The following is a 19,198-nucleotide window of genomic DNA, read 5'->3' on the forward strand; positions in this document are numbered from 1 at the left end:
TCAGTTTCTGTTTCTGCAGGAGACACAATTGTTGCACTTGACTTCAGTCCTCTAGTCTCTTCTATTTTCCCCTCGTCTTCTCCTAAAACACTTAAATTTACAACACAGAGACATGAAGCACATGTAGCTCCCCTGGTTTGTTGGTAATGAAACTGGATCCCAAAGCAGGAGGTTGGTCTCTCTCTCTCTCTTTCTCTCTTTCTCTCTTTCTCTCTAACACACACACACACCTACACACACACACACACACACACACAGCTTTATACTACAGAGGTTCAGTAGCAGGCAGACAGAGACACTATGATTATTAAACACTTAAAATGACAAAAGGAGGTCTGGACCAAGAGGAGGAGGACTGGTGAAAGGTCTGCAGGAGACCTGGAGCAGAGGACCAGAGAGGGTCTGGAGGAGGTTTTGGAAAGGTCTGGTGGCAGGAGGAGGTCCTGGCTTCCACAGAGGAGGCAGGACTTTCTGGCTGTGTGGTGCGCTCCGACACCAGAGGTCCGCTTTAATACCAGAGAAAGAGGAGGAGAGGCCGGTCGACTCTTTTACACTGCTCAGAGAGAGTGAGGGAGACTGCAGTCCACTCCTCCGTCCCGGACACTCGGCATCGAGCATCCATGTGCCAAACGGACTTTTGGATTCAGAGCGCAGAGAGTCTACTCCTGGAAAAGCTTCACTGACTGACTCATCGGCAGGGAGCCGTTTTGAAATCATCCAGCTCTTCTGAATCAGCTGTTTATCTCTCTGAAATAACCTCTGACACTTTGGTTTGGACTCTTCTGACTGCCGGAGTGGAGTGACATCCATTTTCAGACCTCACAAACCACCCGCTCCTCCTCTCAGGGTCCCTCCATCTGCAGGATTTGGGACTGATTTGATCTTTTAAATGTCTTCGTTTCATCCGCGGACTCCTGTTTTCCGCACATGACATGAGCAGCCCCGCTGTCTGCTGCCTGTCGGCGCGTCTTTGTCATTGTAATGTCGGTGTAATCTCCGCGCGTCTGGCTGATCGTCGCTTTGCATTTCAGCGCAAACTGACAAACTGAGGAGGGTTTCTCTCCCGGCTGGAATAAAGACGAGGAGTCTGCGGAAGAAACGTGGATCTGTTTCGCTTCATCCTGTCTTCCTTTGGATTGATTTTATTTATTTATTCCTCCGCATTTATCAAACTCTGTTGCGTTTTCCTGGAGCAAACCCGAGGATGTTGCTCCGCTGCTCGAACCCTCCCTCCTGGTCCACCTGTAGGTTTTTCTTCTGCTTTTTGTTGCTGCTCCAAACGCCCGGGTCCTCCTCTCCGCTAATTACAGGTAAGATTAAAGGGATCATATGGCTTCATAATAACACATCACAACACCCACCGTGCGTAAAATCTACCCAAACCCCCGGTTATTTAGTCTGCCGCGTCTCCGTGCTCCTTCAGTCTGTTTTTACTCTGCGCACCAGAATCAAAGCTGGTCACCAGTAATGTGGTGGTCAACTAAAGGGCTCATTAATCCCCCCGGGTTGGTGCATGGTCACCGGAAGCAAAAAATAAATAAAAAATCAACGTCAACGTCCTTCTTATATTTTGCTCTTAATTTATGGTTTTGCCATACTGTAAAAAAGGTTAAAGAAACATCTCATTAAATTGCATTTCAGTGTTTTTGGAAAGCTTCTCATTATTGTTTCTGGCGGTTCAGGTGACATTCGAGCGCTGCATACTGAAAATAGACCCAGTTTAACCCGAGTTATCCTCCCTGTACCTCCCTGCAAGGAGTCGGTCGCTTCCTCCAGCGGGTTGCACTGGAGAGAAATACCACCAAAATCCACCCTGGGACGCTTGTTATTTGCAGCAGAGCTTGTTATTTACTGAGGTAGTTTTCTGCCTGGCATAAATCCCGATGACATAAGTCAATATTAAAGTAATTTATATCAAACTTTAGGGAATTATACAAGAATTTAGATCTTTAGGATGAATGGTCTGCGTAAAATTATAAGTGATCTTTACTCAAATTGTTGTTTGTGCCACTAGAAGTTATAATTAACCCACTTTTTTAGTTAAAAGCAGGCTGTAAAGTGTAAATCACTTTCCTTAACCAGCTCTGATTTAACAGCTTTTCTCCTGTCTGTCTCTCCCGGTCTGAGCGCGCTCCCTCCCCGGCCTCGCTCCCCCTTTGATAGCCGCATTGCATCATAGGATATCGTTTGTTTGCCCTGCAGCGCAGTTGAGAAATGAGAATAATAGAAACGGAGAGAATGGAAGGTGGATGTGGCGCGCAGGCCGGGCTGCGCCGCCAGCCGCCCGCCATGCATGCGTCTTATCAGCAGCGTGAGGGACAGGACCTGACCTGCCTCCTCAAGGCACTCCGAGGAATGGACAGTCGATTAAATGCATTTGATTATGGTTATTTATTTAGTTTCGGTTCCTCCAGGGGTCATTTGGAGGGCTTCCATGACGACAGTAGTTGCAGTTAATGATAATTGAATTAACAAAAGGAGAAGCTCTTTAATAAAGCTGATTCCTAACAGAGGTCTCTTCAGTTTTAACATTAATATAAAGCTAGAAATACGTTTACGCACATCCGTTCTCTTGGCTGTTATCTCTGCTCCTGAAGCAAACCCGAAGATGGGAATCAGATGGGGGGACAAAACCTGTACCAGATGGGACTCTGTGTATCTGTTGGACAGTGCAGGAAAACATCTGAGAACCAGCTCTGTATCAGCTGAGGAGGCTGCACCATTATGATCCCAGTAGATCAGATTCCTCCACCTGGTATCCAAAATATGCACTGTATGCACATCCTGTCTACTGTCTGCTGAACCACAGACCGGAGGGTTCTGGATAGGTTGAGGTCCAATAGTGGAGCAGATGAGTGTGTCACTGCAGCAGGTGGAGCAGCGGGTACAGAGGTCATCCTGTTGGCTTCTACAGTGATCACCAGGATTTAAATCTGGTCCAGGACACTTGTTGCTCGTCATCCCTGTCTCCTCCTCCTCCTCCTCCTCCTCTCTCTAGTCAGGGGGGCTAGTAACATGGTTTGAATGGGAGAAAAGCTAAATAAAAGTTTCTTAGAGTACATTTTATTGGGCCTGTGGTAAGCCTGTAGTTGCTGTCAGTTTCACCAAAAACCTCCCAGACTTCACTGATTAGTTGGATTACTGTTCTGTAATGGGTTGCCATATCTGACACCTTCAGAATAGCAATAAAAATGCCTTTTGTAACAGAATGTTTCTAGCCACATGCATAATCCTTCATACATTTTTCAGATCACATATTTCTTTCAACAGCCTGGTTGTTCTGAAACAGACAGTGGTGAAATGTAACTCTCCTACTGTACTTATGAACACATTTGAGGTAGTTGTACTTTACTTGAGTATTTCTAGTCAATTAGTATAAATATTGTACTTCTTTCAGAACTTTATTTAACAGCTTTTACTTTACAGATTGACACATAAAACATAATGAGCCGACAAAATATGATGCATTCTTATCTAGTATACTACTCAGCAATCTATAGGGTAGGTAAAATTATCTCTGCCTACAACTAAAACAATAACATGCTACTTACGCCTAAATGCATCATACAGCAACAATATAATAGCACAAGAGGTTTTTTTCTGCCTTTTTCTTTTTAGTACATTTTTCTAATTAAACTTTGACTTGTAATGGAGTATATTCACACAGCAGTATTGCTGCTTTTACTTGAGTGAAGGATCTGAATTCTTCCAGTGCCCCTGGAAACAGAAAATGTGCAGCACGTGCATATTTGAAGCTAATTAGAGACTTTTTGGAGAGGCTGACGTAAGGAAAACGTGTAGGTATTTTACCGTCTTGGAACTGGATCTATCAGAGTCTGATCTACCTTCAGAGTCAGAGAGAGCGACCTCTAATGTAAGAGAGGTCATAGTTTTGAGTCCCCTGCTGTCCTTGAGCTCCAACCGCTGACTCTCTTTCTTCCGCTGTTATGTGTCTTATTTAGTCACCTTCGCTGTTTTTTCTCTTGCAATAGCTTCAAGTTGTCTGTTTTCCTTTTAATTAAAGTTAAAAAAAGAAGGGATATGAGGTAAAGACACTTAGTGGACAGACAGAAGAGGAAGGTATTTTTTCAGACTGAGGACGAGGCCTCAGAGACCGAGCTACCCCCCAGCCCTCCTGCACCCTCCACCCCCTTCCCCGCCCTCACCCCCCACCACTTACAGCCCTGCCAGTTTAATTACACTCGAAGGCTGTAAATTTTACAGTGGTGGTGGAGTCGGTAGGGTTTGTCTGCTCTGCCAGAATCCACAGGCTGGTTTTCGGCTGAACTGAGAGACAAGACGGCACGACTCGCTGCTATAAGGATCTGTTGTTGTAAAGTAAATTCTGAGTTTAATAAAATTTAGACCATTACAGCTCTGATACAAACCTTGCTCACAACATTTAACATCTATGACTCTTGACTTCAGACATCAGCTGAGGTTACTGTCGGTATGCTTTTCAAGCTTTCTCACACTGCACATATGCAGTTTACAGTCATAACGGAGGCAGATTTCCCATCCCAATCAATGAGTCCTTGATTTCAGACAGAAGTTGTTGGCGGAAATGACACCTGCTCTAGCTAGCTAGCAAATTCAGCTGATGTTAGCTCCGTGAGTTGGTTTAAAAACGTGTCTCTTTTCCATCTGACTTCTTTCCAAAAATCTGGAAAGGGGATCTTAAATATGCATTTTCATGGCTATACATTATAATGTGCTAAAATTAGCATTCTCACCAATGAATGAAATAAAGAATTGTACTGCAATAATTAGCTAGTTAGTCCTTGTATTATAAATAAGGAAAAATCTGATTGTTATTTTGTTTTAACATAAGATGGTTTTGGAAAGGCGAAACACCCTCCAAACTGTTTAAATGCCATATATTGCTGCTATTACACTGGCATGCAAACTGCGTTTGATCGGGGGAGGAATTTAGTGAGCGGCCAATTTCAAAATGATTACAACAAACCAAACAGTCAGCAGGTCAAAAGTCAGAGGTCACACTGATAAGAGACTGACCAAATATTGCTCCAACAGGTCATTTTATGTTTACTATGTTTGCTTACAAGACTCAATGTAAAATCTTGGTTTAGTGCTTTACTTCACTCGGCAGTGTAGAAGGTTTTGGTGAAACGTAAGATGAGATAACACTAACATGTTCCCGATGGAGAAACTGCATCATAACAGATTAAGTGAGGCAGAAAATGAACAAATCAAATATATAAACACTTATTATTGGAAAAACAAGCAGATCTGGATAGAACAAGATGAAGCAGCGTTCTAGTTCAGCGTATCATGAAATTTCATGACATCAAAAGCAATTCCTAAAATGTAAATACAATGCTCTGAGCTCCAACTGGGAGAGAAATTCTCTTCCTCCCAGAGATACGATCAGCTGGAGGATACATGACTAGTAACAGGAAGTAGTTTGACACTCAAACAGAGCGGCCAGGGGTGGGGATTTACCCTTACCTCCAATGACCCTGGAACTCCCAGCTCATGACAATCAGTTCCTACCGGGAAGGAAGTTATCTTTTTAGAGAGTCAAAACAAACCTGGCACATGAACAAACAGCTGAGCCTCGGACCGGACTTCGCTTCTTTCTGCCACAGCTCTCCAAGCAGGAGGAACTGCTGTCCATGAGATGTTGACATCTGTCTCCTTCTACCCATAAACCCTTGTGTTTGGGGTCGTTTCCTGTAGTTGGTTCAGATTACATTTGCTCTCGTAACAAACTGACTGACTCACGTTTTTAAGACCTCAGTTTAAATGTCGCTGCCTTTACCTGGACAGACAAACCGAACTGAAAGGAAGAAAACCACCCCAGAACACGCTGGCTTTAAACACACTATAAAATATATGGACAGGGTCAATATTATCAGTCGATACTGACGTATTATTGATATATCAGTATTGGCATATGTTGGCAGTTTATTACAAGATTTAATTACGAGTTGGAAGTTTAGTGGTGGTGACGTTGAAGACGACCATGGTGTAGTTTGTTTGAAGTCAAATGTTAGCAAGTTCGTGCTTCAAAAATCATAAATATTGTTTTTATTTTTAAAGTTTATCTGGAGGAACAAAAGGTGTTAGTATCAAAAACTTTTGCTCACTACGAAGTTTATTTTCTTTAAAAATCCAAAATCCAATGGAAAAATCCTTTTGTCAAAGGAACCAGGGTGATGCCAATATTCCTCTCCTTTTAGCTCTGCTTTGGTCTCCACCAACATATTTTTTAATAAAATATTTGGCACCTTAGCAGCTAGATGCTCCGCTATGTTCACCAGCTTTGTCTTAAACGAAGTTCAGGAGAGTGGTGAGACTGAACCAAAACAGTAAAGACTGAGCTGAGAGACTAGAGCTGGGTGCAGGGTTGGGTGATAATTCTCTGGTTTGTGATTAGTGCAGTTTTAAATAACCTTGGAAGACCCTGTGGTCATGATTCACCTGCTTTCAGTTTACAGTTTATGTATCACGAGCATGTGTGACGCCATGGTCCCAATGGGTGATTGTGTAGATCACGAGGGTTGGTCCGAGTCAAAAGTCCAGACCCATTTTTCATTCTCAGCCCCGCCCTCAGCCTGCATCTCACCTTTGTATCCTTCCCGCTGTCCTTCGCAGGTACCGAGGCCAGCTGTGAGAATGAAGGAGAGGTCCTCCACATCCCCAACATCACCGACAACCCCTGCATCACCTGCGTATGTCTGGTAAGAACCACTAGTTTTGCTTTCTGCATTCTCAAATACGTTGCAGAGCTGGCAGTTCTTCACAGTGCCACTTACTCGCCACCCGCCCTGTGACGTGTAATAGCTGCTTCAGGTTTTCCACTCAGACTGATACGGTAAAATGACCTCTTTAAGCGCTGATAGTGATATTTGTAAAGCTGATTATTGAGCTTTGTGTAGTGTTTCTTATCAGAAGGTTGTGAAAGATTTGTAATGCTACTGCAAAGAGACTTTGAAATTCAAGTTTTGGCGGGATGTCGTGTGAGACATTGTGTTTTATTTGATGGTAAATCCTTTCACTTCTGTAAGCAGCTTAATGTTGTGGTTAAGAAGTAAAGTGCAACCAATTTGTGAGAGTATTTGGATGTTATAGTGCAGCTATTTAGAAAATGCTTCCATGGCACATTAAGTCAGGATTGCAGGTTTTTTGCTTTCCAGCGAGAGCAGGAAAGCACTTCCTCACTGTTTTCTGAGGATTTACAACAAACTTGCAGTGAAACATGAAGTGGGGATTGTTTGTTTTAACAGACATGCCTGTCGTCGTGCTGTCTTGGCTCGGCCCGGCTGTTAAGGCCAGCCTACAAAACGTTAGGGGACGACTCTTTCCTGAAACATGTGCTCTTTGACCCCCGACCCTCGCACCACCCCTCTTTCATCCCGATTGCTGCTGTAGAGGTCTTTGTTTTAGGAGATGAGACTGGACAAACAAGGCTTTTCTGTGTCACCGCCTCGACATCGGCTGAAAGAGGGGTTTTGGTTTTTAAAAGGCGTCACATGACCAGAGTTTATCCTCCAGGAAGCACGTGGGTGTGAACTTGAGGGTCTGTGTGTGTCCAAGTCCACGTGTTTGTGTGCATCCTCAGCTACCATGTTTCTATGGTAGCCCAGAATAGACAAACTAAACACTGGCTCAGAAGGCTGAGCTGTATTCAAATGGTTGCCAACTGCAGCTTTGATCGCTTGATGGCACTAAATCCTACCGATGGTCCTTTCAGTATGCTTGAAATGCACTCGGACAATCTCTTCGCATTAAAAGTAGAGGAAGTACTGTGTGAAAAATGAAAAAGGAGTGTGAGAGACAACTTGTTAATCACTGCTTAAAGCAGCTATGATTGTCAGATTGTTTTTTTTATTTTTTTGTGGTGAGTTGCCATGGTATAATATCTATAATACAGGTGTTCTGATATAAAACATAGTGGAACTGATGGAGGAATATCACAGCAGAAAGTTTATTCGCTTTCCCTTCAGCTATTATTTTTTTATGTCACCTTGTGCATGTTTAAACATATTACTTATACTTCTGTTGCGTTGGCCTCTGATTGGCTGTTGCTGTGAGGCTCCCCTCGGCCTGCAGTCTGACTGAGCCGTCCTCTGTGTTATCAGGCAGACATCAGCCAAAGCCCTGCTGAATGCTATCAGTCATCAGCAGGCAATGGCCGGCCTTTCATCTCTACTTTAACCCCCCCTACACACACATACACACACAAAACCCACACCCTACACACACACACACTCATAAACTTACATACATTCAGGGCTCAAACTTTATTGAATTTGGCCTTTGTTTATCTCCTAAAAACTTTTAAACCCCAGATGCGTGGCTTCCCCCCACTCCCTTCTGGCACAAACTCATATTGGTCAGATACCAGTGTCCAGTTTCAATTCTCAACGGTTACCACGTTTGCTTGGTAAATTTTAAAAGTCAATGAACAAATACTGTATATAGCAAATCATTAAAGGTTTCTACTCTTCAAGTGACACAAATCGATATACAGAGAGTAATTAGCTCTGTTTCTCTGTTTGTTTTACACACATGGAAAGATTTAAATCTGCACTTTACACAGATTTAACCTGCTTGTTTCTAATTTATTTGTTGAAATACGAGAAAAGCTTGTACGGCCGACAAAAACTAAGAATTAATCGTTAAATAACACCTAAAAATGTAATTAATAATGCAAAAAAGTGTTTTTCTGCTGAAGAAACACCTGAAAAGTTTTAATGTTTACTGTTATTATTTTTCTTATACATTAGTGGCTGATCTGAAGTATATTCTGAGCTGTCCTCACCATCAGAGGATCCTGTTTACTCTTCAACTTCCCCGCACAGCAAGAGGAAACTTTTTGATGCTTGGTCACAGAACATCCAGGTTAAAATCGGGTTAAACAAGGCCTTTAGCAAAAAAGTATTTTTCACTTACTGCACTTCCACTCCCTTCATCGCCCAAAAGACGGGCTGTCTATGTCGCCGTGCTGTCTTTAGGGGGTTGGGGAGCCATCAGAGCTCCAGTGTCACTCATACATGGAAGGGTTAGTGGAGGGGGGGGTGGCTCTCCAGTTGGTCCAGAGTACCTGCTAATGGCTCTGTGGGTAGGGACACACACACACAGATACACACAGACACATACAGAAGAGCCATTGTGTGAGTCGGGGTGAGGCAGAGCGCTGTAATGGGGCCAGGAGTGGATGTGGCTGACAGACTGACTGACAGGCCGGTCGCCATGACGATCTGTTATCTTTGAGGGAGTCGGTCCATCTCCGTCATGCTCTTCATCATCCTCGTCTATCTGTCTGTTCATCTCCGTGTCTTTTTCCACTCTCTCATCGGCGCTTCCTCCCCTCGCTCGCCCTCAGATTGGCTCCTTTTTCTCACTCCGTCACTCGTTCTACTTCAGAGTTCCTCTTGCGTGCACCGAAACTTGTAAATGTCTGATATTTTTCCCTTTTGGCATCATGTGGGAATAAGAGCTGGAGTCTGTTTTCGGTGGAATATCAGCCATATGTTGGATAGGGTGGCAACTAACGATTATTTTCATTAATTGATTTGTTTTCTGGTCCAGAAAAGGTCAGGAAATGGTGACAAATGTTGATCACTGTTTCCCAAAGCCCAAGGTGACGTCAACAAATGTCAATACTACAATGACGTCAACAAAAAAAATAAGCTTTCTTCTGTGTCAGAGAACACTGATTGTTCAATTCAATTGAACTTTCCAGAAAGAGATGATAAATTTTCAATTAAATGAAATAAAAATGTGAGAAACGTATGAATCTGTTATCGTCACTCTGACTTTATAACCTCCAAACAGACATTTAATCTGCTGCTGTCATCCTGTCGGGAATTAATATGAGTTTAATATCAGAATGAGCCTCCATTCCCTCATTTCCAGCATTACAAACAACACGCATCAGTGAAGAGGTCAAAGGTCAAAGGTCTGAGGTCGAAGCAGCGTGTTAATCGATCAAACAAACATTCCAGATGAACTACACATAGAAGTTGTGGAGTCGAGGAGTTTTACACTCAGTAGCTATGAATGATCTGAGAGGAAGGTCAAAGGTCGTTTCCTGTCAGAGTCTCAACTCAAACAGTAGCCGATCAATACAGGAGGGGCAAAGTTTACCTGACTACCACCTGATAACACTGAACCAACAGAAGCTCTACTCTATTCTATTTCTTATCGTATATAACATTGAAAATATCAACACAGCTTTAATGATGTATCCCATTTTCCTTCTGTTTCAAAATAAAAGCTAAATCCAGATAAAATGTAAATATTTAAAGTAAAGCCAAAAAATACCAAATATATATATGGCTGAATGTATAGGAAATGTGATGCATCGGACATATAAAATATGTTACTTGAAAACTTAAACACATACCCGCGTCATATCTCCTTTGTGCCTGCATCAGCATTGTGGTTGTCTGCCAGAAGCTGTCATACATTGACTTTTACCATACGCTTTTAAAGATCTCAGTTGTTTTTAACTATATATTTTAACCAGACATCAGACGTCTGGATCTTAAGTTATCAGAGAAACAAGCCGAGCAAACATTAGCAGCAGCTCGGCTTTGTCCACCGTACAGCAACGGACAAACAGTGATTTTTAAGATGAAACTGCTTTACTTATTTAAATTTTTATTTTTTATGTATTTGTTCTCGGGGAGGAGGAAACCTCTACATTTTCTATGTTAAAGTGTGGAATAAGATGAATTTGAAAACCGTAAGGCTACTTTAAAAGGCTGAAACTGGAATTTAAGAACCCAAAATGTATTTTTTATGTTTATCCAAACCATATTTGCAGCCATCCTGCTCAAAGTAAATTCAACAAATCAGCCCTCATGTTTGTGTCCGACCAGCTGGGGGCAACGTCATTTCTCTCCTTTAGTGAAGACATACGTAGACGTTCAGCTCTCCTCCGGCAGAAAAGACGACTTGTTGAAACTGTTTTGGGAAACCGTTTCCCATCGGCGTCTCTCTCCTCCCGTCTCGTCCCTGAGCTACTGTGGCTCCTGCTCTCTGCTGGGGGGTCGTGACCTGTTTGTTTTGGAGGAAAGGTGGAAGGTGGAAGGTCACAGTGGCAAAGAGGGTTAAAGTTTGGGGTGATCGGGAGGGGTGACGTCCAAGGGCTTAAGTGGGCCTTTAAGTTGAGAGCTCCTCTCCTGCGCTGACAGATCTGTCTATCCTTCACCATGACAGAGAGAAAGCATAAAAAGAAAGTGTGTGTGAGTGTGTGTGTGTGTGTGTGGGGGGGGGGCTTTTAATATGGAGGAAACATCTCAAAAAATAGAGGAGAGTGATTGAATTGGAGAGAAAAATGTAAAAAGTGTGAGAGTAAGAAAGAGTACAGGGCATAACATTTAGTGAAGCTTGTGAAACTGGATAGCAAAACAAGAGAAAGAGTTGCAGACAGACGGAGAGAAAGTGATGGATGATGGAATAAAGAGAAGGGCAGCAGTTGAGTGATGATGAGGAGAAGGAGTTAGGAAGAAAAAGCACTGAGGAGGAGAAATAGTGAACACTGTCGCCTCCTAGTGGATGAACAGCCCATTGTCACATAAACGAGGAATTTGTATCCGTTCAAGGAGAAGAAAAAAACCTTTAATGTTGATAAAATGTCAGAGAAATTAGATGTAAACTATTCAATTTTCTTATTATTGTAGTGATCAGTTTGGTCTGAAAATGTATGAAATTGTTCCTGTCGTCTTTTTGCAATTTCTGCCCAAGATTATGATGAGTAGTAAATATATGGAATCTGAAGTAAAAAAGGTAGAAACGTACAAAAAGTTAAAAGATGTTTAAATAACATCAGCATGTATCAATGATACATATTGCCATTACATAAAAAATCTTTTTTGATGTGCAAACGTTAAATTCTTGGCACCACAGAATCTGAAGGAATAAGTATCCATATTGGTATTCAAAACCTCCGTTTTTATGATTTTTCTTCCCAGTGAATGTAGAAAGATTTAAGAGCTCCTCTTTTCTTCTGCTTCTTTCAGGAAACATTTTCTGAAGGTTTATGGACCCAGAAAGATTCCTCCCCGGTTATTTAAACTGACAGTAAAGTGCAGTCACATGCTGAGTTTTATCTTCTGCACTTTACTGATCTGAGTTTGATATTTCCAACATATCTTCTCACCAAAAACAACTTTATTTATTATTTATTTTTAATCTGTGGTTTCACGTAGATGTCAAAAGCAGACAAAATAAGCATATGATGTACAGTGAAGAGTTAAAGCTCATAAAATTGGTCAATAATGGAATTACTGTAGTTGACCTTAACCTTCAATAATTAGGTTCGAAATGATTTGATTGAACTGATTGAATTTAAAATGCTGCGGATACAATCTGATTACGTTTTAAGATATTTTTGTCCCACACACCGAAACCTTGTGTCTCTGTGATGCTCAGCAGCTCACTACATGTGTTCTCATACTTTATCATTGTCGGGTGAAAACCTTTTAACTACAAATTTTCAGCTTTCCACCAGATTATTATTAATAAGACTGCTACTTTTTGTGGTGAAGTTCAAATAAATAAATAAAAACACACTGAATCTGGACAGGTCGAACGCACTAATTAATTCACTTTGAGTTGAGATCCTTGTATCTCCATACAGTAACACACACAAACACAAAGATCACACACACTTTATCTTTGTCTGACACACACACTTACGAGCATACCAATGCTCTTTATCCCTTTTGTGTGTGTGTGTGTTGGGGGGGTCGTCACCCTCAGCGACAGACAGCCGTTCGGTTGGCCAGCCTTGGTGCCGCGGTGGTATGTCGAGTGTTTATAAGGCGTGGTGACCCATTGTGACCTTTGACCCCGAGACAAGAAGGGTGGGAGGGGGTGGGAGGGGTCCTATGTACTAACACCACTTTGTGCTAATGGATAACAGAGAGAGAGAGAGAGAGAGAGAAGGACATGACCTTGGCGACCAAACTGCCCGAGGTTCTTTAAAGGACCACTCCAGTGTTTTTTTGTACTTTACATAACATAGCATTATAGACATCATGCATTCATTGGTTTCTGTTTCATTAGTGTTACAGTATGAGGTAATGCAGTTGAGACTTTACAAACTAGTTTGCGTCATAATAATTAAACTTTAAGAAGCAGTAATGCAGACTTGATGTTCTCTGTGTTGGACGACGACAGAACTCAAGCAAGTTTCAAAATTCATAGATTTATTATATTCAGGGCTCATAGGCCAAAGTGGCCTACCAAATCTTCTTTTTTTTCTTAATATAATTATTGTCATTTTCTTCCATATACACACGCACCGATATCGGATAAAGTACAAATAAAATTGTGTATGTTTACAATGTCCTTTCAGGAAAAGCCTACATTTCCACCTTTAATGATATTTATTTAAGGCTCTCAGAGCTGACACTTTGCACAGGAAGGCAGTAAATTAAAGGAACTTGGGATCCTAGAAACATTTTGCATCTTAACAATACAAATAGGCCCACCATTAAGTTTCAGCTTTGGCCCTCCGAGGGAAAAAGTTTGGGAACCCCTGATTTACAGAATTGAATGACAGCCTGGAGAAAAAAATACACAAATCGTGCTTACTGGTATGGTCCTTTAAAACCCAGGAACTACACAGTCAGAGACTTCCACGCATTGTCAAGAACCAATGAATTTTAGACAAATTAGATAAATTAAAAATTGACAATTTTGTAAGCAAATTAAATCTGTGAAGAGACTACAGCATTGTTTGATATAATTTACTGTTGTGCAAAAGCTTTTTTGTTAGGGTTTGTTTTCTTGCATAGTCCATAGTAGTATGAATTTGCAATGAATCATCTAATATAAAGTTACGTTCGAGCCTTTGGTTCTTTTGCTCACTCACTCTTGCTTTCGCTCCTTTTGGGGGAAATTGGCAGCTGTCAGGTCAACATCGGTAACATCATAATAAATCCTGACATTTACACTGCAACGAGCGCTTGCATGTCATCAGAATGATGCTATTAACATGTTGTAGCAGCATGAGGCTTGTGTTTGACCGGTCAGTAATGTTCCACACTGCACACTCTAACCTGATAGTTCACGGACCATCGGAAAGTCCAACCTCAGGAACTTCAGGAACCAAAACTTAATTCCTGTGGTTGAAATGCAGGTACAGTTCCAGAGTTCCTGGAAGGGTTCCTGCTTGCTGAAGGGCAGATTGTTACCGATAAGTGGATACACCAATCTATTAATCATCTCTTCTTCTCTTCCTGTTTCCATCTTACTGTCAACAATGTTGCACTGTTTGTTCTGATGGTTCAACCAGGACAGTGTTGGAAATGCTCCAACAGCCGGTCGCCTTCACTTCAGTGTTTTGTTGCCTCAAGGAAAACTAGCCCTCTAGCAGTCATTAGAAAAACAATTATCAATCAATCAGTTATATTATAGAAATAATTAAAAACTAAACATACCAACAACTTAGAGACAGTTATATATAAACTACTACTACTAAACTATTATATAATAGAAACAGCTCTACCTGAGCCTTTGTAGTTCCTGTTGCTTAAAGATGAAATTCATGTGACACTAACTGCTCTACTTGCCTGTTTCACAACATTTTGCAGCTTCTTCCTGTGCTGTTCATTCAACCAGACTCTCACCTCTGTGGTCTGGGTCCCCCTTGCCCTTCTTTTATTTATAAGCAGGCGTGTGATGGATGGTCCTGTGGTCAGTCGATCCTGTGGGTGGTTAATCCCACAAGTGTAGCAGAGATCCAAAATCTAATCCAGTTGGATTGAGAGACAGGTTTTTGTGATTTTAGACGTTCTAACACCTGAATTTGTCCTTACACAGAAAGTCATGCAGCCTGATACAACCTTTTTGTGTTCACATTAAAAGTTTCTGGTAGATTTCTGGCTGAAGCTGAATGTGCACAAGAAGATTCAGTTGTTTTTCTCTGTCCTTTATCAAATTTATTTTCCCACTTGCTTATTTTATTTTCTCTATCCCCTCTTTCCATCTCTGTCCCTCTTCCTCTGTCATGACTTCATCTGTCCTCAGTGTGGTTGGGGTTTAGTTGGAGCACTGCTGCTATATTAAACCACCCCGATTTATTTTCGCCCTCCTTTGATCCGTCCTCGTTAGAGCCGCCTGCCGCAGTGCCACAGGGCCATGAGACCCGCCAGCCTGCACTTTATAAACCCTTGCAGTGTGTAAAATAAAACACACACACAGCGTGTGGATAAAATCAGCAATAAAAGCTGGGTGTGAAAGTCGAGTGGATTAAACAAGCGCAGATTCTGTCCAGTCCCACGGTGCAGTTGGTGGTGATGACGGATACAATGTGCAGTGTTTGTGAAGGTGGCAGGAGGATTGTTGAGTTGGTGTGAAAATTCACAGCTTAACTGTGAAGATTGAGTCACTTTCTACTTAGAAACTCAAGCACAGAGGCAGTGTATCAGGTGAAAACTGTTTCAAGGCCAATTTTGGTGATTTTCTTCAATGTTAGCAGCGTGGTTCAAGGGTTGACAGTATCAACAAATACTGGATTAATGGCGTCGAATTAATTGCAAATCACCCCCCTAAGCAGTGGTGTAGTGGTGCCTAAAGAAGTGGGTATACTCTTAATTAGTAGATTAGTAATTAGAAGTATTTGTTATTCCATCCATTCATGGAAATTGTGCCTTCACCATCCTAGGACAAAACATTCAGCTTGCAGAACACTGCTGAATGATGCACATCAGAGTGGATTTAGAGTGCAGACTTTAAAATAAGTACTCCAAATACCTGCATATACTCACTAAGGATGAATTGCAATAACTTTAGTGATCTGACTTTTCATCCAGCGCCACCATCAGTCAAGATTTGTATTTGTCCAATACTTCGGTTTATGACCAAATACCTGCAAAAATTGTCAATCAAAGCACAACCACACAGTCCCAAGAAAGCAAATTATCTGTTTTTGAGTGTTAAACTCAAATTAAATAATGAATATTACCTTCCTTCCTTTGTGCCTTTAACTTCAACTGAAGACTAACTCCCTCCACTCTGGGTAAAATACAGCTGCCAGATAAAGTCTAAAATTCATGGGGGCCAAACTAAAACAAGACTTTGTGTCTTAGTTCACAAAAAACTTCCTTTTTAACTTATTCTGGGGAAAATAATGAAGTAAAGGTATCTAGAAAATTTTAACTAAATGAAAATTGAGTATTGAGTTGTGTTGTTAACAATGTCATACAGTACGTTGGAAAATATGACACGCACAAATTGACTCTCTCCTCCTGTCCTCTCCCCCTTTCTCCCCTCTGTCCCCCCCCCCCGCCGCTCTCTCCCTGCTGCACGGAGGGGAAGGCAGACTGTAAACAGCGGAGAAGATGTCCCACTCGGTCCTGCTGAGGAACTCGTGCCTGGTGGTGAACAACAGACTGGAGCCTGCTGTGAGAGGTGTAAAGGTAAGACAGAACGGTGGACGGAAGGAGCAGAGCCAGAGCAAGAGGACTGTGGAAACCCTATAAAAATCTTAATATTCCATAAGTTAAAAGAGTTTTAAAGGTGCAAGCCTTTCACTCGCCCTCCCGGATTATCCTAACTGACCCCTCCAGGGGAGGAAAACAGTTTGGGTGCTTCTTTGACGAGCAGGACGTGACAGTGCTTCTTCTAACATTTTTGTCACTTTTTATTAAAGTGTTTTTTTCAAGCATGAATATTGCAGCAGTAAACCGTAATAATGATGAACCCGGTATGGGTTTAATTATAGGGACAACTGAGCTGCACTGGCATTAAGTAGGAGACTGTATAACACCAGCGTAACAAAAAACATAGGAGAATGCTAACCAAGAAGCCTCTCCCACACCACACAACACCACACACAGCACACGCTTCAGGAACGCAAACTTTAAGTGAGCAGTACCCTAAAGCGGCCCAGGCCTAAATAGTGACCTGTGGAGTAAAGATATATTATTCTACCCTCACATAACTAGCATCTCTCTCTCTCTCTTCTGCACTCCTTCTCCTCTCTCCCGAAGAAAATCCTCGGACCCCCCTTTCCTCTCTCTCGCTCCTCTCCCTCTCTCTCTCAAGTCTTCTCTCTCTCTCTCACACACACTCACCACACCTCACGACACCACAACACCCACACAAACACACCCCACACACCACACACGACACACAGCTTGCAGTGCGTGAGACCAGTGCGGCTTGCTAAAAGGGGTTACCGATGTGGTTTTTACGGGCCAAAAAACAGAAATACAAGTCGCTTTTAGTGAGCCAGAAACTCTCCAATATACCTTCATCTCTTAGATCCTCATCCTGTCCTCACATAGGCTCTACTTACTGTAGAACTGTAGGTTTATATATTCGTCTATATGCGTCTGAGAACCCTAACTCCCAAACCTAACATTAAAATGAATGATCCTAATCAAACTGAACAGTCTTAAACTATACCAAGGCTCTATGGGGTTAAACAGAACATGTTTAGAACAGAAACAAGGAAGCAACTCTCACATGTGGGGTTCAGTGCTGCATCTTGTCATATTTACAGGTGGTCGTGCATTTTAAATATATGCAAGTCAAATGAATTTGTCTGTGTGAGCTAAAGCAGTGAAGGGATGTTGAAAATACATCAAGCACTCAGTGGTGTCTAATCCTGATTGTAATCTTAACCCTGAAGTTAAAGTCTAACCATACATTGTTAAAAAAAAAAAANNACAGTGCAGTGTAAGATATTAATCAAATCCTCAAATTTGATTGAATAAAAGGCAACGGCAAACGGAAAACTTTAAAAGAACTGAGAGCTGCAGCCCACCGGCAGTTTTCTGGGCGTTTGTTCCAGATATGTGATATGTGGTGCATAAAAACTGAAAGCTGCCTCTCCATATTTAACTCTAGAGACAGTAAGCAGACCTGTCCCAGACGACCTGAGCGGTGCAGATGGTTTTTAACGTAGCACAAGTTCCAAAATGTAATGTTACTATCTGTAAGCAGACACATTTTTACCATCCACTGTTTAGATCTTGGTGCTTTTTAACTCTATATTTGAACCTAATGAAGGATTTCAGTCATTTTCAAGGCTGAAAATAGTTTTTATGAAATATTCTTTCTAGCCAGTAGAGGAGCTGCATTTTCTGTCATTTCTATGTTGGCTCCATCACTCAATAAATTCAAACTGTGAATCTCCTTAAACGGAGTGAGGAGCTACTAAAACGTGCTCACTTTGCATGTTCCTGCTCTTTCTGTGCTCATGAAGCTATGTGGTTATATGTGGTTCTATAGAAATATAAGAACACACACACACACATACACACCTCCCAGCTGTCAGCAGGGGCGCGGCCCTTTTGTTTGTGGTTCAGTGTTTTACGATGCAGCACTTCGTTAGGAGCGATGGAACAAGCTCAACCCGGACATGGAAAGCCCCTCATCGCCACAGAAATAATGTTAGTTTTCTATTGTACGGTTGACTGGTGGCCACTGTGACCATATTTAGGACTCCTCTGTGTCTTTTGGTTTGGAATACACCCCAACTCCTATATGTCATATCACCGTTCTTCACAATTTTATGAAATCATACACGCAGTTAAATAGACCCTCAGCCAGACTCGGTCCGTTTATTGGGAACAATTTACTTTTGGAACGGCCTTAATTAACCAGTTTGTTATTTAGGAGTTATACTAAAACTATATATATACTATATATTATAACCAACCTTTGGACTCCAAAACTGGACCATAATTTGAACAATGTGTCTATTTTTTCTTGAAGAGGTTCCCCTATCAATGATGGAGAACCAGAGGAAAGAAGATGTGTTGTCATATCAATCATCATTAGTGAGGACTGAGTGTATGAACAGGATATGAGTCTCTGAGGGATCTCTCGCCTTATCATCTGATCTTTTTCTCTAAGATACTAGATGTCCTCTTCTGCAGTGATACAGTATCAGAGGGTTTGGTTTACACTGAGGAAAGCAGATCAATGGCTGTGATCAGGTTTCATTGTATGGAAAGATAAACATTGATCTGAGACCACTTACGGTAAATGGGATGAAATGAATAGGCTATTCATTTAGTGCTGAGTGGACGGGTCAGTGGGTGTGGAGTTACTGAGCAGCTTGTTACATCCAAACACACTGAATTACCTGATACTAAAATTCTCCAGTTTTGACCGGGAACAATCCCAGCAAAGCCACACACCTTCAACGTTTAATTATTAGGTCTTAGCACTAATCTCAGTTATGTAAGAAAAACACCACCAG

General features: G+C 41.8%; 1 protein-coding gene across 1 annotated transcript in view; it reads left to right on the top strand.

Moving 5' to 3' along the window:
• The first annotated feature begins 478 nt into the window (after positions 1-478).
• The window catches only part of bmper (BMP binding endothelial regulator), a 30,392-nt gene continuing 11,672 nt past the window's right edge, over positions 479-19,198 (top strand). Inside the window, exons 1-5 of the mRNA XM_035672502.1 lie at positions 479-1,310; positions 6,619-6,704; positions 11,477-11,507; positions 14,672-14,712; positions 16,376-16,403. Coding sequence (XP_035528395.1) covers positions 1,205-1,310; positions 6,619-6,704; positions 11,477-11,507; positions 14,672-14,712; positions 16,376-16,403 — 292 coding nt within the window. The 5' untranslated portion in view covers positions 479-1,204. The remainder of the gene's footprint in view (positions 1,311-6,618; positions 6,705-11,476; positions 11,508-14,671; positions 14,713-16,375; positions 16,404-19,198) is intronic.

Source organism: Morone saxatilis, unplaced genomic scaffold, assembly GCF_004916995.1.
Source record: "Morone saxatilis isolate NCDOM2014 unplaced genomic scaffold, NCSU_SB_2.0 Contig24, whole genome shotgun sequence".
NCBI lineage: Eukaryota > Metazoa > Chordata > Actinopteri > Moronidae > Morone > Morone saxatilis.